General features: G+C 31.4%; 2 protein-coding genes and 1 non-coding gene across 3 annotated transcripts in view; 2 read left to right on the forward strand and 1 right to left on the reverse strand.

The window, feature by feature from the left end:
* Positions 1-1,517: 1,517 nt before the first annotated feature.
* Positions 1,518-2,231, forward strand: Smp_046650 (hypothetical protein; the record flags this gene model as incomplete). The annotated part of the gene is made up of 1 exon (XM_018796044.1): positions 1,518-2,231. The coding sequence occupies one exon, from the start codon at positions 1,518-1,520 to the stop codon at positions 2,229-2,231; it is 714 nt and encodes a 237-aa protein (XP_018650295.1).
* Positions 2,232-12,398: 10,167 nt separating this feature from the next.
* The window catches only part of Smp_046640 (twik family of potassium channels-related), a gene marked incomplete at its 5' end in the record, with an annotated part of 14,089 nt that continues 1,052 nt past the window's right edge, over positions 12,399-25,435 (forward strand). The window contains 4 exons of the mRNA XM_018796045.1: positions 12,399-12,524; positions 14,172-16,275; positions 16,330-16,471; positions 17,088-17,140. Coding sequence (XP_018650296.1) covers positions 12,399-12,524; positions 14,172-16,275; positions 16,330-16,471; positions 17,088-17,140 — 2,425 coding nt within the window. The remainder of the gene's footprint in view (positions 12,525-14,171; positions 16,276-16,329; positions 16,472-17,087; positions 17,141-25,435) is intronic.
* On the reverse strand, positions 16,413-16,484 carry Smp_tRNA_00581_Pseudo_CGA.1.1. Its single transcript has one exon. It is a non-coding gene (tRNA).

The raw sequence follows: 25,435 nt of genomic DNA on the forward strand, positions 1-25,435 counted from the left end.
AAAACACGAGGTTCAGCGAAGGGATCTCTTTTCAACAAATTTATTAACAAGCTGTACAATCGTATATATATGAAAATGTTTTGTTAAAGTACTAGCTCCATGAGGAAATGTGAACACGAATAACCAAGATTATAATACTAGATTACGTAATACGGGCAATAACAATAGGTTTAGTGAATATAATAAAATGATTAAAATGAATAAAATGTTTTTGTTACAAAATTAAAGGTCACTAAAGGTCATAGAGGTGTAAAATAAAAAAGGTGATATGATGAGTATTCATGAATAAAATAATGAGCAGCCTACGTTTTACATAGTGCATACAATCTCGAGTCACTAAATCTAATTGCTAGAGCGTGACTTGATAGACGCAACTCGATCAACACTAAGAAGACTAGACAAGCGTGACGTTGACCGCTACTCACTGGTTAGTTAATGAAGACTACTTCTTGCTGAAAGTTATGACAAACAGTTTTCATTATAGTTGTGCCAGTGGCATGTTTATATCGGTCTGCTGTATTTTGATTTCGGTGCATTTCGGTGGTCTATGTTGTAATAATAATAATGGTAATAATAATAGAACGATAATAATAATAATATTAAGGCCATGGTAACGATAACGATAAGACGTGGTAAGAGATTCGGCTACTTTTCGGAGTTGGATACGAGGAAATCCAAATAGATTTGAATGAATCATATAAATAACCTTAAAATCAGACTGCGGATCCGTAGAATGAATAAAGCCGATTAGGTGTTCAAGTATAGAACTCCTAACTGCTTTCCTTTCACCCTTGTAGAACCAAACTGGGATATGTTCTCGTATCCGAATTGAAAGGGAGCGCTGGCTACGGCCGATGTACCTTGCTCCACAAGAGCAGGTGAACTGGTAGATGCGTTAACTTTCACCAACAGTACCTACTGTAACATGAGATATCCTGTATGAAACTGGTTATAGGATTCTGATATTTCTATGTATTTTTAAATATTCACTTGATTAGTAAAATATATTTCGTAGTTTTATTTTACGTGCTCTGTGCTTTAGTTTTACCAAATATTTGCTGTCAACGTTTAAATACGACTTATTACAACTTACGACTTATACAAAGAGTAGTTGCTGTTTCTATGCACATTACAAAGAGTAAATATATACTTTGCTTTAGATTAAAATTTTACCCAAATTACTCATATACTTAACTATAATTAACCTATAAATCATTTAAACAAAGATGGATAGTGACTAACAGTGAAATCCATGACGCGCGTTTCGTCCCAATTGGGGCTCGTCAGAGTTGATGTTCACTCCCGAAACATCAATGTGAAGATCCATACAAGCAATATTAAATGAATATAAATCATTTAGTTATTCTCATTTTTCTTAATATTGTTTATCATTTTTGACATTTATTTATGAGTATTACTTATTTCATTACATATAAATCTTATTATATTTTTTATTCTAATTTTTTTCTTGTTTAGGTTATGGTCATGCTACTCCAAAAACAAATTTAGGCAAATTTATGACAATTATTTATGCATTAATTGGTATACCTTTAATGTTTTTATATCTTTCTAATATTGGTGATTATTTAGCTGATATATTTCGTGTGATTTATTCACGTACATGTAGAACAAGTTGTGAACGATTTTGTTCTGCTTCATTATTTAATAATAATAATAATAATCATAATATGAATAAACAAATAGAACAAATGAATCAATTAACAAATAATAATAATAATGAACCAGTTGATAATGATCCAACTGTAAATCCAGTACATTCACATGGTCGTCGACGTAAACGTATCCTACTTCCACCGTTCCATACAAAAATGAGTGATTATGATACTTCTATGAATAATAATAATAAAGTTAATTGTACAAATGAAAAAACAAAAAGTGATCCAGTCAATTTAAATGATATTGACAATAAAACAAACATAACAACAGAAGGAGTAACAAAATCCCCAAAATCAAGATTAAATAATAAGAAAATAGAACTATTTCATCATTTAAAAAATAAACAATTTTTTATAAAATTTTTAAATTATTCTCAAAAATCACGTGAATATATTAGAAAATCTTGTATGGTACCATTTTTTCGATCAGATCATCCAAATGCATTAACTCAAGTAAGTGGATGCCGATTATTGTTATTAATATTATTTTCATATATAATAAAATTTAAAGAATCAAATACTTTTTATCCATATGATATAATCAAGGTACTTTAATTTTTATTTCGAAATTGAACCCAAGACCTTCGATCTTGCCCATGAATCCTTAATCTCTAAACTATTGAGTCGATATTCTATAGTGTGAATGTCTAATCTTGATCAATCCACAACATTACATGACCATCATACATTGTCAGTCTATTGTCCTTCCTATCATTTTGGAGATTGAATCTGTTAAATAATTCTTATATATATATATATATATATATATATATATATATATATATACATCTATCTATCTATCTATATCTACAGCATTCAGTGCATCTATAAAAGTAAAAAGTACTTATGTTTTAAGGTTTTACATCTTAGAAATAAACTTCAACTTAATATATCCCGCTTAGATCATGAGTGTAGCTAGAAACAATGAACGGTCATTGTCTTTATGAAAGTGTTGGTGAGATTATAATTTATGGATGACTTTTGAGCGATCCTTAAGTGATGTAGAGAATGTCCATCTATTTATCAGGCTTAAACGAGGGTATAAATTAGTGTGAGGAGTTAGGATTAGAACTTACAATTAGGTGTTAGGGTTAAAAATCATCCATAATGCTAAAATGCTATTTAGTTATATGGATGAAAGAATTTTACTCCAAAATGCAAGGCTTGTTATCTTAAATCTGATTGATTCGTCCACAAATGATAGTCTCGCTAAAATGTTAGTAAATTTATGGAGATCAGATGTCATCTTGAGAACTTTTAAAAAGTGTTGAACAATGAATTCTAATATCACTGGTTAAGCTAACCATGGGATTTCGATTTAGGAATTTAAAATACAGTGCTTCCTTCCCTGTGGTCTAAAGTTCCTGGGTTCAGTTACGCTTCGTATCAAGTGTGTACTAGCATATTAAGTTTATATCAGATGACTTACATAATAACCCCTGAGATATGATCATTTCTTACAGTTAATCTAAAATTGACCGAATCACTAATCTAGAAACATTTTCCACTTATTATGAAGAATAAAAAAAACGTTAACTTGTCTGAGGAACCAATAATCATGAAGAAGATGAATAACATAAAATAAATGTATATTAGTAAATTAAATGTTCACAGTTCAACCGTAAATGAATGCATATAATAATAAACAGTGGTATCATTTCAGTAATTCCTTAATTCATATTCATTTATAACAAAAAGCTATGTGAATGAGAACTAGTACCTATAAATAATTCAATTGAAGGTCTACCTTGATTTAGTTGTAATTTATTTAACTGAAATATACTTTATATTAGTACAAATAACGAGTCAATCGAAGCTAGACAACCATGGAAAACCTGGAAGCACTAGATGGCCGTTTCTTCCTATTCTGGGACTCCTCAGAAGTGCGCATCCACGATCCCGCCTCGCGAGGTTCGAACCCAAGACCTATCAATCTCGCGCGCGAGCGCTTAACCGCCAGACCATGAGGTATTTCCTGGAGTTCCAGTGAGAAGCAGTGACCAGTGGAGTTCAACGGGGTCTGTTGGGAGATATCAACTCACTGAAGACATTGATGAATGGTTGCCCAACTTCGTGGATTGATTAGAGTTAGACATTAACACCTTTGGATACCAGCTCAGTGGTCTAGTGGTTAAGCGCTCGCGCGCGAAACTGATAGTCCTGTGTTCGAATCTCGCGAAGCGGGATCGTGCATGTGCACTGCTGAGATGCACCGAAATAGGACGAAACGGCTGTCCAGTGCTTCCAGGTTTTCGATGGTGATCTAGCTTCAATTGATTCATGATTTCAACTACATAAAATTACTAAAATCTCCACAAAACCCCCTTCTGAAGTATATGTTGTTAAATTGTATAATGAAATTTAGATAACCTACAATTGAATATGTATAAATTAAATCAGTTACACTGAACAGCATGATTATATTTGTTTCATATAATAAAAATTTTTCATTTTAAATTGCTCATATTAATATGTTAATCTTTATTATCCTAATGAAAAAATGAAGTGTATTTTTATCAGAAAGGGGTTTTTGTGGACATTATAGTAATTTAATAGTTGAATTCATGAGTCGATTAAAGCTAGACCACTATGGAAAACCTGGATGCACTGGACGACTGTTTCATCTTAGTATGGGACACCTTACCAGCACACATCCATGGATTCGAATCCGTAGCGCACATGGTAAGCAAAACAAACTTGGTTAGGTTACTGTGTATATAGAGATTTGTAGTTATGAAAGGATTAAATGAAGATCAAGTTCATGTACTTCTAATTTTTATGATATTTGGTGGAGATTTATCAAAGTTATTCCTTTGATTGACTTTGTTGTGTGTTCTATGAACGTTTTCACTATTAATGATATTATGTTTTGAGCTTATAAGAAATGTTTTGTAATATGATTGAACATATGACATTGATGTATAAAATTTATTTTCTGAAAGCACATATTTTTCAGTAAAGAAATCTTTTGGTACAAGGCAGATTGGATATATCTAGTCAATTTGATATCTAGTGTCTATTAACTGTCCAAGAATATAGTTTCTTATATTTTTTTAGCTATTCTTTACATTCATTCAAAGAATATTATGTTCATAAATGCTATTTTGAATTTTATTAGTTATAAGTGAAGTGTAATTTACTTCATGGAAGCAAGTAAATTGTTAAATGAACATAAAAAAGACAGACATTTAAGTTGTAACAACTTCATGTATATATATTAGGCACGCAGATCAGAATAGATACTTATTTGTGTTGAGTAACAGTCAGACCAGTGATATTTGTTGCGTTTAATTTAAGCTTATAGTTGGGGGGGGAAGCAAATGTAAAACGACTATTTCAGAAATAAATATCCTCTGTTTCAGATATCGACCTATGATAAACTTACGTTGTCGATGTTACTTAGCTTTAAAATGTATAAGAAAAATAAAATTGCGCCCATTTGACTGTTTTGTGAAATATGTAAACATTCCTGAAACGAATGAGATATTTACCGTTTATACTAAAAGGAATAGTCTTAAATATTATCAAACCTGAATCTATGAGGCCAAACAAGGGAACAAATATCGTGACTTTAGATAATTAAATGCTTGTTATGCCTGATACTGCTTAATTTCAGGCAAATTATTATAAAAGTTTGTTAAAAAGAGATTTAGAGGTCATGCTGCTATTTTAGATAATCTCGGACTTCCATAATTGATGATGAACTTTAATTTTTTTTAATCCAGTCTTTATAAAGTTAGATTGAACTGTATAAATATCCCTTTATGTAGAATAAGTGTATGTATCTAATGAATAATTCATTTATTATTGCACAATAGTAAAATAGAATATTTACTCTTGTTTATATAAACTGTAGAGGTTGATGTTTAAACACCAAATCATTCGTTGCTTTACAACTATTTGATTGATAGTTTTATGCAGAGATAAATATTCATCATGTGATAACATAGTTTAATCATTGAAATAAGTCATCTTTTTATGAACCGCTTTAAATTAGGTCGTTTACAACTACAGCTCTATTTCTTTCTCATTGTTCAATGCTTTACTATGTCAGTTGTTTCATTTTACCTTACATTCTGAACAAGTTTAATAGTAATTTGGTGTTATTTACTACAGGACAGCATCTATCAATCAAAGAATTTGAATAAATCTCTCTTCAATTTACTAACAAGCGTTTTTTCGGACAATGAAACTTCAAATGGTTATCAATAACATTAAAGATAATTTAAGGACAATTTTCGATTGACGTACCTTAGTGTAACTAAGCAACAAAATGGACAACAACTAAAAATATTAAGTGAATAGTATTCACATCAATAATGTTTATTAATAACTATATATTTAGAAATTTTCAGTGTAGTGAACAAAACACGGGTTGGGGCAATCGAATGCACTTAAGTACAAATTACAGACTATCTCACTAAATTCTGATAACCATACAATGAACAGTTAATTTGCAAATTAACAACCAATTATCTCAATCTTCACTGTTCCTTCTGTAAATATCAATACATCTTCTCTGATTTCATTGTTCATGCATTTTCGTACCGATTGCGCTTTATTTCAGTCCTTTCCTTATCGGTCTTCTGCCAAAATACGTTCTATGTCTGACCATCACCATATACTACTTATGAGGATATAAGTAGACCACACTACATCAGTAATATACTAATATTAATTATCAGAAATTTTTTCGTCACAGTTATAAAACAATTATCATAGGTTATGTAAATGGTTTATTAAACCGTGAGAATAATTAAAAACGATTCACTGATATATCAAGTCAGCTAGAATAAGCTTGAGTTGAAAATTAAAAAAAAACTAATCCAATGAATGTACATTAAGAAATTAACCAAATCACAGATTTAATCAGTTAGTGTTTGTCCACATATTGTAGTGTCAGTTGATATGTTAAGCCCATATACCTTATTTTAGCTTCTGGAGAAGCCAATTTATCTATCCATCATAAGTCATGTTTTGACCTTGTTAATTATTCACTTATTAACCCTGACTATTTTTGATATGAGCGTATGTGTGTACACTTTTTATCTTGTTAATCATATGCCTGTTATGTATTTTTAACTGCCTATAAATATTGATTAACGTTTGATTGAAGCAAGTTAGCTTACGTGCCATCTCCAATGTGTGTCATTTTTGCTTCGCTCGCTGATATTTTCTAATGTGATTATAGCTTTCTGACCTGAGTTATTTGACAATAAACTGTAGTTGCCGCTTCTCTTTGCCTTCTGATTTTACGCACCGTTAAGATTTGTATTATAACGGTTATCGAGGTGAACGATTAGTGAAGCACGACACAACAATATATTAAATATTGTATTTCATAAAAGTAATACATTGAGTTGATTTATAAACTAAGATGATATTATCAGAAGGGGTTTTGTGGAGATTTTAGTAATTTTATGTAGTTGAAATCATGAGTCAATTGAAGCTAGACCATCATGAAAAACCTGGAAGCACTGGACGGCTGTTTCGTCCTATTGTGGGACTCCTCAGCAGTGCGCATCCACGATCCCGCACTCGCGAGATTCGAACACAGGACCTATCAGTCTCGCACCAGAACACTTAACCGATAGACCACTGAGCCGTCATCCAACGGTGTTAATGTCTAACTTCAACCAATCCACGAAATTGAGCAACCATTCACCAATTGTCTTCAGTGAGTTACTATCTCCCAAGAGACCTCGTTGGACTCCACTGGTTACTGCTTCTCAATAGAACTCTGGGAAATACCTCATGGAGCCAGTCACTAGTGAGCATGGTGGTCTAGCTTCAATTGACTCATGATCTCAACTCTATAAAATGATATTAAGTAGCAATCAGTAATTGATCAATTACAATGTTAAACATCAATGAGAAAATTCAGGTAGCCAATATAAATACTGAGGGATTGAGTTGGTTTATTTGTAAATTTTTTTTCAACTTATCTTATTTATATAAATGAATCAGAAAAAAATAATTTACTTGATAACTATTTAAATAAATTAAAATTTAAAACTGTTTCCCCCTTTTAGAAATTAAAAATTGTCTTTAATTTGATTGAATTAATTAATTACAAATCATGAGTCCATTGAAGCTAGATCATCATGGAAGCACTGTACGGCCGTTTCGTCCTATTGTGGGACTCCTTAGCAGTGCGCACAATAGGAAGAAATGGCCGTCTAGTGCTTCTAGGTTTTCCATGGTAGTCTAGCTTCAATTGATGAATGATTTCAACTATATAAAATTACTTAAATCTCCACAAAACTCCCTTCTGATAATGAATTAATTAATATTAAATATAATACAATTTAAAATTTTGAAATTTATAACAAAAGAAATGTGACATAACAAAACAATTGAAATTTGAACTTTTTAAAAAAAAATAAAATAATTTTTGGATTTATTTAATAATTCATTTTTAAATATGAGATATATGGATGGATGGATATATGGACATGGATATATGTATATGGAACATTCATTCATTTATTCCAATTATGTTAGATATATCTAAGAAATTTAGTTAAAAAATTGAAACATGAACTCATGATTTTCATTTTACATTGTTTTCTTTTTGTTCATCGTTTTCCCGTTTATTTATTTATTTTTCTAGTTATCTTTAATAGAAAAAAAACATTAATTAGTGACAGATTTTCCTTTCTAAAATTAGAAACTGTGAAAAAAATCGTAAAGAAAAGAAAAAGTAAACAGATTTTGTCACGTTTTCAATTTCATATTCGATCGGTTTTAATTCTTTTTTTTGGTATTTATATTGTTTTTATTATTATTTGATATAAATCCATTTAATTTTGTTTAGTTGTATCTTCTCATTGTTATTTGGGATTGTAATTGATCAGTCTCTTGTTGGTATATGTGCATTCTGTGCGGATAGCTTCGATATTCCTTTAAGTTGTAACCTTTATAAACAAGGATAAATAGTGGCTAGAAGTGGAATATAGGAAGAACGTTTCATTTTATTTGAGATACATCAGCTGGATTTACTTGAATCTCAAAGTTGATATTCGCTCTGGGACTCAAACCCAGTCTCGTTAGTTTCAAATGTCATCGCGTCATCGACTTAGCTACTGAGTCCTGATAGCCACTTACTTGTGCAATGAACTGAATTTTTAAATTTACTTAGTGTTGTTTACCTGGATCTTCCCATTGTTATATATGATTGTAATTGATCAATCTCTTGTCGGTATATGTGCATCCTGTGCAGGTGGCCTCGATATTTACTTAATTCACAAGCAATATAAGCAAGGATGGATAACGGCTACCAGTAGAATCAAATTTTAAAGAATTCTCGAAATTTTTATATTAATTTTTTTCTAAAAACGTCATCATTTCTCATTTTGCCATCATCAGTATGATGTAGGCTATGAAGATAAATAATTAGGTCATTTAATTTTAGTCTACGCATATATGCACTTGAGTATTTAGAGAAATTCGATATGATAAGTAATTAAATGATTTAAAAGCATATGGAATGTTGCGATTCAAAGATATTGGTTACTCCGAAACGTTCAGTCAAATATTAATTTTTTTAAAGGATCTAACATGTCCTACGACCTCCTTCTGTAATTAATTTTCACACGTGTACAGGAATACTGAGCACTGGATACATGGATAAAATGATCTAGGTTACATAGTTTTATAATCAACTTAAAATGGTTCCCTCATTTTCATCTTCGAATATGATCAGCATTCAGATTGTTTCACTTAAATATTAGTATTTTCGCAAACTTATTTTTTATGGGTTGTTTTTTTGGCATGAACTATGAATATTGCAGATGTGAAACACTAGATATTTCAAACCCTTTATTTCTCATTGAATGATATATCATTATTTAATTATGGAGTCTACTAGATGAAGACTATAAACTGTTGTTCAAAAACAAAAGGTGATCGAGAACTTGAAGTTCACAAATAAATTATAGGCGATTGAATTCTCCTCTGATTAATTTAAATGTTGTTTTAGTTTAAATCTCACATACGAACCAACAGTTCAACAGAAGTGAGAAGCTGAATACGTTTTATTTGATTTGAAACCAAAAATTATAAACAGAAATGGATGGTGGATAACAGTGGAATCTAGTATCCCAGAGTTGATGTTCACTCCGGAAATAGAACCCAGTACCGTTCGCTCTAAATACCATCACGTTGTCCATTTAGCTCTTGAGTCCAGGCAACCATTGACTGGTACAATGATGTAAAATTTAGTTCATTTTTGTTAGTTGTGTGAATCTTTCCTAAACAAACAACTGATATAAATAAATTTTGTCTAAAGTTGGTTGACGTTTGTTTTACAGTGATTTCTAGTCAGATTTTGTATACATTTTAACTGGATACCATATACCACTGAATAATCAATAATTTACTGCATAGAGTCATTAAAAACGTCACAATGGAAAAATTTATCTATTCAGTCACTAGGCTGATCCCTTTACTAACAAAGTTCAATAAATTTTTTTAGTTCTTGTTTCCGTTCAATTGATAAGTTCAATCGAGTGCATAAATTAATCAAGGCTTGTTAGTGAACTATGAGCTCTGTTAGTGTTCAAAATTCCATAATATCACTTGAATGTAATTACACAAAAGTAACAACCTTTGTGAGCAATTTCACTACCCATCTTTTCCTATTCATGTTGACGTATACAAAATCAAATTCATAAATGATGTGATACTGATAAATTATTATTTTTTAATCATTATTCTTCAATCTTAAATCATTGTTTTAGATTTATTTCCAGCCGAAATTTCTATGGTAACATAAGGAAAAGGAAAATCTTTCTAACATTTTTTTTGATCCTATTAATCAATTTTTTTTCTATTATCCCGACTTACTTATGGATCCGTTGAATTGTTTATAGACCTATAATTTTATGTCTATAACAATTTTGTTATTATATAAGTCAACTTATGGCTAACTATATTCAAGTAATATATTTAGGCTTATGCTTAAGATATTGTTGACAGGAAATAAAATACTCTGATGATATAATCTTACATTAACCATAAAAGTATACGACTAGCGACTGAAAATTTCTTTTTTACAACTTACTGAAAAATAATATTATTCTTACAAAAAGAATTTGTTACTCTATTCCTTTGTTTTTATATTCTGTCTGACAGAAGGAACACGCCCTTTTCATTGATATCGTAAAAGTCGATGAGAAAATAATTATTATAACTGTACTTTGAATACTACTTGTAATAGTAATATATGAATATCGCGCTGAATATTGATAATTTATCAGTGAATTAATGATTTCCAGTTATATGGTATCGTAAAAGTTAAATGTATCTACAAGAAAACTAGTTCAGTTGTGTAACTAATGAATAAATCTTGACACAATGTTATCTATCTATGCATGATAAATTTATCTTTCGTAAAATGAGTTCCTGAAATATTCTAATTGACATATATTAACCTTTTAAAGTCACAAATAAAAAGGACTTGGCAGGTATTTTGTGTCACAATTACTAAGCTAACTGTTTTTCCTTAATAAAGCTGACAAAATTATTAAGAATACTTTTTTGTAAGTCAAAACCATGAGCGTATAATCTGACTTTTAAAAAAATTCTGTCTGACATATTTAATATATCTCAATGTGACGATAACTTTATTGAATTATGCCAATTATACAAAGTAAGGTCTAATTTATTCTGTAGAATAAGTTGACAGATTATCCTAGTGTAGTGAATGAGAACACAAATGGTGACAATAGAAAGTATGTGGACACAAATTACAAAACATCACATTAAAATCTGAAAACCACACAGTAAATTCTTCATTTGCAAAATGTCAATTAATTGTCTCAAATCTGACTGTTCTTTTTGCAAATATCAGTCAATCGTCTCAGACTTCACTACTCTTTCATTTCCACATCAATCATTTTATGTCCTCATTCTATTTTCTTTGATCTTCTGAACATTCATTTTCGATTGATGATATATACTACTTATACCTGTCGACATCAGTAGCACACACCATACTCGTCCCTCTTTTAAGGCAATTGTTCTTGAGGTAGTTCTGCTCGCCGTACTACTTTACTTTTTTTGCAGTCTCTGCCACGCTCTTCGTCAAAATATCGAGTCTGCAATGAGTTGATCTTTATAGTTCCGTCAACCTGCCAGGCCACCGAAATCCGATGTCCACCTGGCACCCGTGACGTCTAACGCATGTGCCCCAGAGTCCTGCTGAGCCATCTACATCCGATGTCCGCCCAGCAGTCACACGTCCCACCACTCCTCTCCAACAAGATGTTCTGTTATTTTGTGTTCGCAGACATTCGATTGTCTCCACTTATGTTTTCGTTCACTACACTAGTTGTAAATTACTAATTAGAAATACAAAAGCCTATAGACCAGTATAAATTGTGTAATAAATATAAATTTCGACATTTTAAAAGTCTAGAAAAGTTTACATTGAAAAAGTAACCACATAAGGTAATTCATGCTATATTGACATAATTATAAATTTATAATGTACTGGAATTAAAAAAACTGTCTCAACATTCGAGTGTGTGATGACTTGTAGATTTCATTTTACTTGTTACTAAACCTACATATTAAATTAGGTGAAAAAATTGTTTAGATTTTTGATAACAGTTTGTATTCAGATAACAAAATTGTAGCCGCGTTAATTGTTCAGTTACTTGTAGTCACAAAATAAAACTGAGAAATATAGTATTCCTTAGCATCGTTACATTAGCTGGCATGGAAGATGAATTAACCAAACATTTTGTGATCAAACTTTCATGTCGTGTGTTGTCTCGCTTTGAAACTGGTAAACATGCTTTATATTTGCATGCTCAAAAGGCGACTCAAATGAGAAAATTGAGAGTAAGAAAGGGACCAAATCGAGAAATACTTGAATTTTCATATAAATATATATATGCGCATGTCTCGTAGAGATTGAAGCCACATCATTCCACCAATTTGGTGTGCTTAGTCCGTAGGAAATGTAGCAAAATCTTGGTCAACAGAGTGCGTGTCACACTAAGTCGCCCCTTTGTATCGATAATAATAGCTGAAAAAGTCTGGTCATAGTAATTTGTTTGCTTTCATTGCTTAATAAAATACTACCTTTAAAATAATCATAGGAAAACAGTTATGCTTATTAACAGAATTCATATTTTAAAACTTATGGTTAACTTTATATTACTAATAATAATAACCTGTATTTGTAACGCGTCCAGTTACATGTAATGAGTATCATAACGTAAGCTACCCATACAAATTTTTCAGCTAACAATCCTTCAGACATTAATATGTACTAAAAAAGACACTGAAAACCAAAACTTTTCAAACTATTTTTATAATTTTGTGGTCATTAGCTATGAGACGAACTGCATGAAAAATGAACAGCTGGAAATTGTAACATAGAAGGTAAAAAAAAAAGAATTAGAAACGAAATAATAATTTAAGTAGGATATTTGATGCAGATAGTAATATATCACAAATTAACTGAAGCTATAAATCTCAATCGTTGATGTAATGGTACTATTGTAGTGTGGTCTACTTATATCCATATAAGTAGTATATGGCGATGGTCAGACATATAATGTATTTTCGCAGAACATCGATAAGGTAAGAATAAAAACGAAGCGCAATCAGTATGAAAATGTATGAACAATGAAATCAGAGAAGATGGACTGATATTTACAGAAGGAACAGTGAAAATTGAGACAATTGATTGTTAATTTGCAAATTCAGAGGGGGTTTTGTGGAGAATTTAGTATTTTCATAGTTGAAATCATGAGTCAATTGAACTTAGACCACCGTCAAAATCCTGGAAGCACTGGACGGTCGTTTCGTCCTATTGTGGGACTTCTCAGCAGTGCGCATCCACGATCCCGCACTCGCGAGATTCGAACCCAGGACCTACCAGTCTCGAGCCAGAGCCCTTAACCGTTAAACCACTGAGCCGTCATCCAACGGTGTTAATGTCTAACTTCAACCAATCCACGATTTTTTGAGCAAATTAACTGTTTGCTGTATGGTTAACAGAATTTAGTGAGATAGTCTGTAATTTATGTCTGAATATATTCGATTGTCCCAACCGGTGTTTTGTTCATTACATTATGTACAACACCATGTTTAGTTATTTTAGTTTAGACCGTTTATTAAATCCATTTATCTTACTATCAATTAATCATTCTTTCAAATGAGACTACGGTTGTTAAGCTAATACGATTTCGTGACAAAATACAAAATTATTTTTCTTTACTTGCAAAATAATGGTTGGAACCTTTTAGAGTAGTTTTAGTTCTGTCAGGTTTATTGAAGTCGTTCTGGAAATAATCTAACTTACTGAACATCTTCGAATGAAAACAACATGGATATTGAATGTTAAGTGAAATGATTGTATATGGTGTAACATTTAAACCAGATTCCTTCTTTCATTTATCTTATAAACATTATACAATCTGTACTACTATTCATTTATTTATTTTACTATGTTTGTTTTTTTTTGTTTTCCTATTCTAGAAAGCTAAAAATAATCTCCGTGACTTATTTCATCCACCTTTCAGTTGGTTACAAAAAATGATGCGAACTTTAATTTATGAAAATCAATTTAAATCTACATCAGTATTTGTGGATGATAATCCAGATAATCAATATACAAATTATCCAAATATTTTCTTTCAAAATTACCATCAAGGAACAGAATTTGATTTAATGCATAATATTCCAACTTCAACAATCAATTCAAATACAATGAAAAATGTCGCCAGCCAAAATAATATACTTAATAATCAGATTGATAGTTTATCCTGTAGAACAACTGCATTAGTTGAATCGAATAATTTCAATGATATCAGTTCTTCAAATACCTATCATGAGTCTAAACAATTATATGAACAATTAACTAAACAAATGTATACATCTAATCAAACAATGAAATATAAACATTATGGTACATTACCTACTTACAATAGTACTTTAAGTAATACATTTCATTCAAATGGTTATATATTCACTTCACCTAAAAGTATGCCAACAATAGAAACATTACCTATTTTTAATCAATCAAAATTATATAATTTACAAAATGATTCAACAAAATATTTTACATATGATGGACAACATCGTAAATTCTATTTGATGGCACGTTATTTACGTTCAGCACAAAGACAACGTAGACATAAACGACGTGTACAAAAACGTCTTCAAGAACAGGAACTTTCTGAAAAGAAAAAACTTGAAAATGAGAAACTATATGGTACATTGTTTAGTCATCAAAGTCATCAAACACTTGATGATAAGAGAAAAAATATACATAAAGTAAAGTCTCTAACTAGCATCTCTGATGATAAAGCTTCAACTGGCTCAACTGTACTCAGTGGGCCTGGTATGGAAGATTATAATAATGGAAGAATACGTTTATTATGCTGGAAAGATATTGATATTGATTTAGAAGTACGATCAATAGATGAGAATGATGATATATGTGGCTTAAAGAATATTGAAAATACAAAGGACTGTAACACAACAACAACAGTTGATGGTACAACTGTGATAGTAAATATGAATGTCTCAGAGCCGATATCTCATATGAATAAAAAATGTTCAACAAAAAGTTCTATGAGTAAAATAAAATGTAATCAAAACCGCTGTAAAACTCACAACTCAAAATCACACATCAATCTTGAACATTCTGCTCAAAATGACCTATCCTTAGTGCAAACAATGACTGAACCGAAAGATGCTACACCAAAGTATTGTGCAATGCTCAATAAAAATGCTATCTTAAGTTCACATCCACAATCACCACTCAAAGTGGAATGCTCATCATCTAAACCTTTTCATAAATTATTAACACATTCGATTTCTACATCAGATACAGAAAAGCTTTATGATTTCAAAACATTACCAAACTCAATTAGACCCGATCCTGCAGCTATACATATGTCGTATCATCAAATACCTATGAATAAACTCACTGTTTCAAAATCAGGCTTATCAAGTCTACCAATACACAATTCACTCCAACAAAGACAAACTTCACAGATTCCAAATACTATTGCAAATAGAACCAAAATCCCACCTAAACTGAATCAAAATTTAAGCTATTTTCCAACAGCCACTTCACCCAATCTTTTATCCAATTCCTTTCATTACTCACAACCTAATCAATGTTCTACGATGTCTTTCCTTCCTGAATATCATAGTTTACAACCTGATTCATTTCAAAGACTCTTGCAATCCACAGTAATTCCCAATCCATTTGCAACATGTGAAGATGTTTCACGCGACATAAAACCTGAACAACTGGGTAGATCGCGTCTTTCATTAGCCTCATCACGTGGTGATTTAGATAGCGAAATAGTTGTACAGTTAAGCTATTACTCCCAACGTGGTAGTAGAAAATCGGAAGATTTATCATTTTTTTCTTATCGTGATGGCTTTTCTGCAGAAGAGGACGTATCCAAAGTAACTGTACCAATAAGTTTATCACTAGTCATTATGACAACTTACATACTTATTGGAGCTATTGTATTTTCTATATGGCAAGATCCAGATTATCTAAAATGGTCATATTTTTGTTTTATTACATTATCAACAATTGGATTTGGAGATATAGTTCCAGGTAAGGTCAAACCCTTAATTAATTTATAGAGTTGAGATCATGAGTCAATTGAAGCTAGACCACCATGGAAAACCTGGAAGCACTGGACGGCCGTTTCGTCCTATTATGGGACTCCTCAGCAGTGCGCATCCACGAACCCACTCTCGCGGGATTCGAACCCAGGACCTACCAGTTTCGAGCCAGAGCCCTTAACCGATAGACCACTGAGCTGGCATCCAACGGTGTTAATGTCTAACTTCAACTGATTCACGAAATTGAGCAATTAATTGATTGATTAAACAGTAATTTTTATCTTGATAAACCTTAAAGAATGTATACTAGTCATTTAATTCCTACGATAACTTCATTATAGTCAAGTGTAACTATTTTTAATGAGCTGACCTATCTACTATATACAGATTATTGAATGCAGTTCACCAATTAACAACTAATTACTGAAACACTTTATTCCTTTCCATGATTCAGTATAACTAAACATATTAAAATATTAAGAGATCATCATCGAGGTGAATTCATCTTTTCCTCTCTATAGAGGCCCTCAAGTGCCTTACTTACTTTAAACAAGTGAATAAAAATGAATGCTTTTCTCTTCCTAGTGGGCCGTAAGTTCCATATATTATGACTTGTTTAAAGAAACATTCTTGTAAATATTATCGTTACATAGAAAAAGGTTTGGCACAATTATGGGGCGATGCAATGAACTACATAAAATTAATGGTTAATGTTTTTTTCTACGAATCCCCCAAAGAAAAATAATATAATCAATATATATTCTTTAATACGCGTTGATTATTTATTGAACTATATATTAGGAGTACAAATAAGTTATTTTGCGTCCATTTCGATAGTTTGTCGTACATTTTATGAATATTGCAATGAAAAACGACATCAAGATATCTACTGCTAATGTTTCATTTCACTAAGTTGAATGTGTTTTTGGACTCAATGTGGATGACAAACTACCGTGCTGTTATCCAGTACATTTGTTCTTTACTTCATATAACCATTTCATAACCTGATTATCAGTCTTTTTTCTTACAAGCTCCAGCACGGTATTGAAGGCATTGGTATAACACAAAACTATATACACCCAATATTTGAAAGAAATATAAAATTTAGCTATCTAATAAGTCCTTACTTATCTTACTGAAGAAAATAATATTAAATTTTCATTAACCATTTCCTTAATCGCATTTTCACATTTTCTTTTAACTCTCAGTTACGTCATTTTGCCGACTTTGAAAATGTTAAAAAAAAGTCAAAGAAAAATGAAAACAAAACGAAGAATTAAATTAAACTATGAAATGATTTCATTATTTATTATAGTTGTAAGACGGATACACTTATACACTTGTAACTGTTTCCGTATTTGAAATAATTTAGAGTACTTCATCAAAGGGGTTCCTTCTTGGCTATAAGATAATTTGGACAATGAAATGTGTATATGATATGTGACCGCTCTTTACATTATTATTAACCTTCATCTATTTTCTAAGAACATTTTAAGTAGTTTTTTTTGAAAAAATATGGAGTATATTTATTTGAATAAGTGAAATTCAGATACAATAAACTTCGAATTATGAAATTACTTCGGAAAATCTATATCATCCAACACTAAATGATATTTAGACACATCAAATAAGTGACTCCATTTCTACCCATAGTTCTATTGTGTTTAATTTCAACTGATGAATAAACTGTCTCTTTTCGTATGCGTAACTTAGTGAGAAACATTGTAGATTTTATAATAAACCAATATGAGCAAAACTATACTGAGCTTACTTAAAATATCACCAGTGACAATATATAGTGGCCGATCAATATAGCATAGTGACTAAAAGCAGAAATGTAAACTATTGAATAACTACTCAGTTGTTTGGATATTAAGCGCTCACGATGTGAACTTAGGTTTTCGGTTTTAATCACTAGTGTAGTTATATATATATATATATATATAAACGTTGATGCTGTGAGCTCTATTGAGATATAGGAATATACTTTGAAGATAATTAATGAGTTTCAGTATGGATATAAAGAACTCATTTAACCTTGAAGTGTCATCTAAGAAAAAAGATTAATTTATCAATTGTCGTTATTCTAGTGAGAGAACTGTCCATAATATTTTTTAACGTTTTTAAAATAATAAACATAAGTTAAATGACATTTTGTCTTTTGAAATATTAACATTTACCATTGTTGATTGTACTGTCAATATCAGTTGATTTATTGAATCCGGTTATAATTTGCCTGTAACCAACATCATGTTTATTTTCTTAAATTGAATCTACAGCATTTTGCTTTCTACCTCCAGTTTCTTAATACTAAAATTATTGTCAGATTATATGAAATCTCAACACAACCATCATTAAAAAGGTATATATATATATATATATATATATATATACGTACGTTCGACCCGCCGTTTTATTGGTTACTTATCTCTCTTGTTTCATATCATGACTGTTCAGTTTCCTGTATTTACATTCAATGCATTACATTATTTTTTTCTTTACACCTTACCTACTATTTCAGTATTTAATCTCTATGATAAAACTTGAATCAAAGTCCAAAATTTATAGTTCCTTTTATTAGATTAGTAAAAAGTTTAAAACGATTGCGATCTAACCAATATATGCCGTATTACGTAACTTTATAATCAAGATATAACTGTACAGTAGGTGGAAATTTCTAATTCAATATTCATCTTAGATTTAGCTGCTATATAAATTATACATTCCTATCTCTTTAACATTTAAAAGTGAAAATCTAGTCTTCATTGTGCTTTAATCACAAGCATGTTATGAGACTTTATCTTAATAAAAAGATATTCTAAACTATGGAAGCAACTATTAAGTTTCTTTACGTAACTTGTTTTTCTCAATTTTGGATACTTAGTTTTTTTCGAATGATCTTTATTTAATGAATGTATGGTGAAGCATTTGATTAAGAAGTCTTAAAATTACTACAGGTTTAGGATCGTAGTAAAATCAGATTTTGAACTGTCAAATCCTTTCCAGTACACAACCTTTTGATTTCCAATTCTTGTGAATTATGCTTATGTGTATGACGTTAAAAGGTAATTTTGATGATGGCTACATGATCAGAATTGACAAACTATTCCAGGACTGAATGTTGATAATAATTTACTATTCTTCTTCAAAATCTACACATCATCTAATCGATATTTATCTTGAAGAGTTGTTCGAATTTTCACATTGTTGATGTCACAGACTGAAATTGATTAGCATTTATTCATCATGTGTGGATTGTCACAATATTTCCATAAAGCCAGGAGCAACATCCGTGGAGTTTAGCTAACAATGGAATCAGAGACAGGCATTTCATCTCATTTACAACTCATCTGTTAGATATGTTTTCATTCGTTTTGACGCCCACCCTCACTGAGACTCGGACTCAGTACGTTTCGCTTTTGAAGCACAGCATTAACTGATAAGCTAAAATTCTCGATCATCTAAATACATTAATAAAAAGTATTTTAACAGTCGGTCTAGTGAGTAAATTTCTCATTTTAAAAAGACATTTTTTTTCTTTATTGATCTAATTCCTAAACTGAAAAATTGGTACTTTTTTGTCACAACAAACTTTCACTTATCCATCCGATTGCAATCTTCAAAATTGATTTTTTTTTTCGAAACAATTTAAATAGTCTGGAATAATAAACAACTTTTAAAAATCGATAAATACTGTATTACATAATCATTTACACCTACTTACTTACTTAAGCCTGTTACTCCCAATGGAACATAAGCCGCCGACCAGTATTCTCCAGCAAACTCTGTCATCCACCTTCCTTTCTAGTTCTATCCAATTGTTGTTCACTCTTCTCATGTCTATCTCCATTTCTCGGCGTAATATGTTCTTTGGTCTTCCTCTTCTCCTTCCAACTTCAGGATTCCATGTAAGGGCATGTCTTGTGACGCAGTTGGGTGATTTCCTCAATGTGTGTCCTATCCACTTTCAGCACTTCTTCCTGATTTCTCCCATTACTGGAATCTGGTTTGTTGTCTCCCACAGTAGAATGTTACTGATAGTGTCTGTTCAACAGATCCGAAGTATTTTGCGTAGACAACTGTTAATAAACACTTGTATCTTCTGGATGGTGGCCTTCGTTGTTCTCCACACACAAATCATTTACACTTGTCAAACATGAAATGTCAAATTGTAATTGTCACTTTTACATTGATTTCCTCTTTATGAATCAGTACGTCGAATTCATTTTGGTAAACTGATAAGTTAATAGAGTTAGCTTGTGTTATATTTATTATTATATTGACAGAAACATTCTATAACAATATAATCCAATAATTTATTCCAATATTCTTTCTTTCTGGATTGCATCCTGCACAATCTATTTACCAGACAATTATTGTTATTTGTATTACTTTTGTTTGTCATAATACTCTAATACATATTTCATATATAAGATTAACAACTTGATCAGACTATCTCAGAGTTAACTTAGAAATAGAGAATATGTTTTTTTACTTAGAAACTAAATAATCCCTTGAAAGTTTTGTGGTGTGTGTTACTGATATCCACATATGTAGTATATGGTAATGGTCGGGCATTGAATGTATTTCAGTAGAAGATCGATAAGGAGAGAACGAGAACGACACGCAATTGGTACGAAAATGCATGAACAATTATAATCGGAGACTATTGACGGATATTTGCAGAAGAAACAGTCAAATTGAAACAATTGATTGTTATTTTGCAAATTAACTGTTCACTATATGGTTCTCATATTTTAATAAGATATTCTGTAACTTTGTGTTAAAATACATCTCATTGTACCCAACTAGTGTTCTCGTTCACAACAGTTTGACTACTTAACTCGAAAAAAAGGTATTTGTAAAATTATTTTTTCTAATTTGCTTAAACCAATTAGAAAAATTCTTTAGTTTTATAAATGTAAAATAAAAAATCACTTGGATAAAATAAATCTGTTTCTAACTATGGCAAAAATCTGTTTAAACATTTATTTGTATATTGAAATATATTCAATATACGAACTATACTGACCTATCATAGTTCCATTTGATAATCATTTAATCGATTATATTGGTTGAATATTTTTTGTAATTGGATCCAAGAATAGTGATTTAACTTCAAACTACTGCTGAATCATTTTGTATTTTTCCTAGATTGCTTTATAAATTGTTAACCGATTATTTCGCCTAGTTAGAATTTCCGTAGTATAAAACTTACAAGTATTACAACGGGATATTTTAGTTAAGCTCGTTTACTGATCCAAGTTACATAAACATTGAAAACTTGGATGCACTGAACAATCTTTCCGTCCTAGTCTTGAACTCTTCAAAGGCGAATTTCCACGACTGCGAAACCGGGGATTGAACCAAGGTCCTTCATTCTTGAGCTTTAAAAGATTGGTTCATGATCTCAATAAAAATTAAACAATCTCCATAACCCTAAACGGAAAAAATTTTTTGTTTTCCAAAAAAAACTAGTAAATTCAGATCAGAAGACATCATTTACATTATTATTTGGGATATGAAATGAATTCCGATTTCTTATCGTCAGCTTTACGTTTGTTTGATCTAATATCACATTGAACAATATAGTGTAATTTGTGTTGATATTGAGAGGTGAGGATTTTCCATTTAGCCGGAGGTTTACTTAAAAGTATTTGCATAGTTTAGTTCATTGTGTGATTTCACTAAATTGTAGCTTCCTAGAACTATTCTCATTGACATGTATTATTGCAACGTTAATAATAAATATCACTATCTCCTAGTTTTAAAAAAATGTCCAAATAAAAATAGAGAACCTAATATATTTGGTGAAGCTTTTCATGATGAACATCCTACATTTGTACTTCTCACTGAAAACGTTCACTTCATTCTTAATTTGGCTGAAAGAAAAACTTTGTTGTTCACAAAAGAAACATTGTTACTCTTTGACTGGATGAAACTATTTTGTCTCAGAACAATAACCTTTCCTTTCGTACTATCATATCTTATTCTATCTAACACAGTTTTACTAAATGCCTAAGTATTATTAGCCATCGCGTTATCCACTCGGCCACTGAGTTCTGATAGCCACTTGCTTGTGCAATGGGGTGAAGTTTAAATTCATTTAGTATTGTTTGTTTGAATCTTCCCATCGATGTGTTAGGACGAAACGCACGTCCTGGATTCCACTGCTAGCCACTATCCATCTCTGCTTACCATAATTGTCTTTATTAAGAAATAGCGAATCAGACATTACTCAATCTATTTCAAACTTCCATTTAATTTACTATAGAACAAAGGTTACATATTTTTCTGTTCTACTTAATGTATATACTTAGAAACTACACTTATAGTTAAGATAATAGTCTTCATTGATTCTCCTTTTCTATTTAAACTGATTTCATAAAGAAATAGAATATCATTAATAAACTATTACCTATAATGTATAAATTGTCTAGAGACATTTTCCTCTAACTGTTTATACGTTCTTCATTCATTTACAATATTTACCCACTACAATTATTGAGTTACATTTTAAGTTAGTATTACTATTGCGACTACTCTCCAGATTCTATGCCTAGTTTTAAAGTGTTCCTTTCAACTATTAATTTACTGAATAATCAGAAGGGGCTTTTTGGGGAGATTTAATATTTTCATAGTTGAAAGCATGAGTCAATTGAAGCTAGACCACCAAGGAATACCTGGTTGCGCACTGCTGAGGAGTCCCACAATAGGACGAAACGGCCATCCAGTGCTTCCAGGTTTTCCTTGGTGGTCTAGCTTCAGTTGACTCATGCTTTCAAATATGAAAATTCTATTTATATTCTTAGTGTTTTAAAGTTTATTGGACTTAACTTCAACGTTCCACACTTCAAGTTTCAGTAAATTAACATTTTACCAAAATGTTATTCATTTGTATAAATTGGAATATATGTATCTATGTATATATAATGCAATATATACATTTAATGAATCGGAATAATAAGTAAAGCTTAAAATAGGCATGAATCTATTCATTTAGTATACTGGTAGGTATAATTGTGGTGTGGGTTACAAATATCCACATAAGTATTATATGATGATGGTCAGGCATAGAAGATATTTTGGCAGAAGATCGATAAGGAAAGAACGGGAATGAAGCGCAATCAGTATGAAAATGTATGAACAATGAAATCAGAGAAGATGGACTGATATTTGTAGGAAGAATAGTCAAGATTGAGACAATTGATTGTTATTTTGCAAATTAACTATTTACTGTATGGTCATCAGATTTTATTGAGATAGTCTGCAATTGATTGTCCCCTCTCGTATTCTCTATAAATGTTATATTATTAAACTCATATCTGTTTGATTACTTTCGAATGTAAAATAAAGCAATTGATTTATCATTATGTAATATGATATGGTTGCATGGTTATTTTGCTAGTGATCAATGATTTCATTTGTTATGTTGCTTAGGTTTTTATATCAGTTCGATTAAATTAACTATTAAACTCACGTAAGTATATCTGGTTTCTAGTTACAGCTTTTTTGTAAGTTAAAAGCAGATAATGACATTGGAAATATTAGAAAACATGTAAATATATCCTTTAGGGAAATATTATATATCGTTGTATAAATAATTAATGTTTATAGTCTCGATTACTGCTAACTTTCAATCAGTAATTCTACATTTCCTAAAAGTATCATGTCTTTCTGATAGAATGCTTCATTGACTTTAATCATATCATTGAACATTAAGATTTTTAAATCAACTTCATTCGATTATTTGTACTATTTAGTTACCTAAATAAATGTCTATATCCCTTAGATATTACTGTCCAGTTTAATTATAGGAAAAGAGGGAACTGAACGTTCTAAAGAAGACATTGATCAACTGATATTGTTTATACTATATTATGAATTGACTAGAAGTAAGAATTAATCTTGAAAATCAAATACAGTAAATAACCTACTAAATTTAAAAGATTTAATTTGTAAATTTCTCCGTCTGTAGCTCCTCTGGGGGCTACTGCCGGTCCCAAGCCCGGATAAAGGAGGAGGATTGGGCATAGGGTTAGCGACCCCATCCTGTAGAAAATCAACTCGCTAAAAAACTCTAACCAGAAAAATAATTCAAGCCATTTAAACTCTGCCCTGGGAGTAGAAGGAATAATTATGACGTCTCATGATGAAAGCCGAGTTCCTTCGGAAGTCATGAGGCCGATGCCCCTTCTAACAACCAGAGCAACAATTGTTAAAGGTGCATGGAACGTCCGGACAATGTGGAAGACCGGAAGAATCTTCCAAATTGCTGCAGAAATGAGGAGATACAACCTGAAGGTGCTTGGGATCAGTGAAACATATTGAACGCAGATTGGACAACAACAACTAGCTTCAGGGGAGCTGCTGTTATACACCGGCCATGAAGAAGAAAATGCCCCACATACACAAGGAGTGATATTGATACTGTCCAAACAAGCACAAAGTGTGCTTATATGATGGAAATGTCATGGACCAATGATCATCAAAGCCTCCTTCAAAACAAAGAGAAAGGGCATTATAATGAACGTCATCCAATGCTATGCGCCTACCAACGACTACGATGAAGACGTTAAAGACCAATTCTACGATAGGCTGCAGTCAATCGTCGAGAAGTGCCCAACCAAGGACTTGACCATTTTGATGGGAGACTTAAATGCCGAGGTTGGTATCGACAACACAGGATATGAGGACATTATGGGAATGCCAAGACAGTTCTACTGTATGGGGCGGAAACCTGGAGAACAACGAAGGCCGCCATCCAGAAGATACAAGTGTTTGTCTACGCAAGATACATCGGATTTGTTGGACAGACATTATCAGCAACATTCTACTGTTGGAGACAACAAACCAGATTCCAGTGGAGGAAGAATTCAAGAAGAAATGCTGGAAGTGGATAGAACACACATTGAGGAAAGCACCCAACTGAGTCACAAGACAAACTCTCACATGGAATCCTGAATTTGGAAGGAGAAGAGGGGGACCAAAGAGTACATTATGCCGAGAAATTGAGACAGACATGAGAAGAATGAACAACAATTGGATAGAACTAGAAAGGAAGGTGGATGACAGAGTTGGTCGGAGATAGCTGGTTTCTGCCTATGCTCCATTGGGAGTAACAGACGTAAGTAAGTGAGTGAGTAATT

This window comes from Schistosoma mansoni, chromosome 2 (assembly GCF_000237925.1).
Source record: "Schistosoma mansoni strain Puerto Rico chromosome 2, complete genome".
NCBI lineage: Eukaryota > Metazoa > Platyhelminthes > Trematoda > Strigeidida > Schistosomatidae > Schistosoma > Schistosoma mansoni.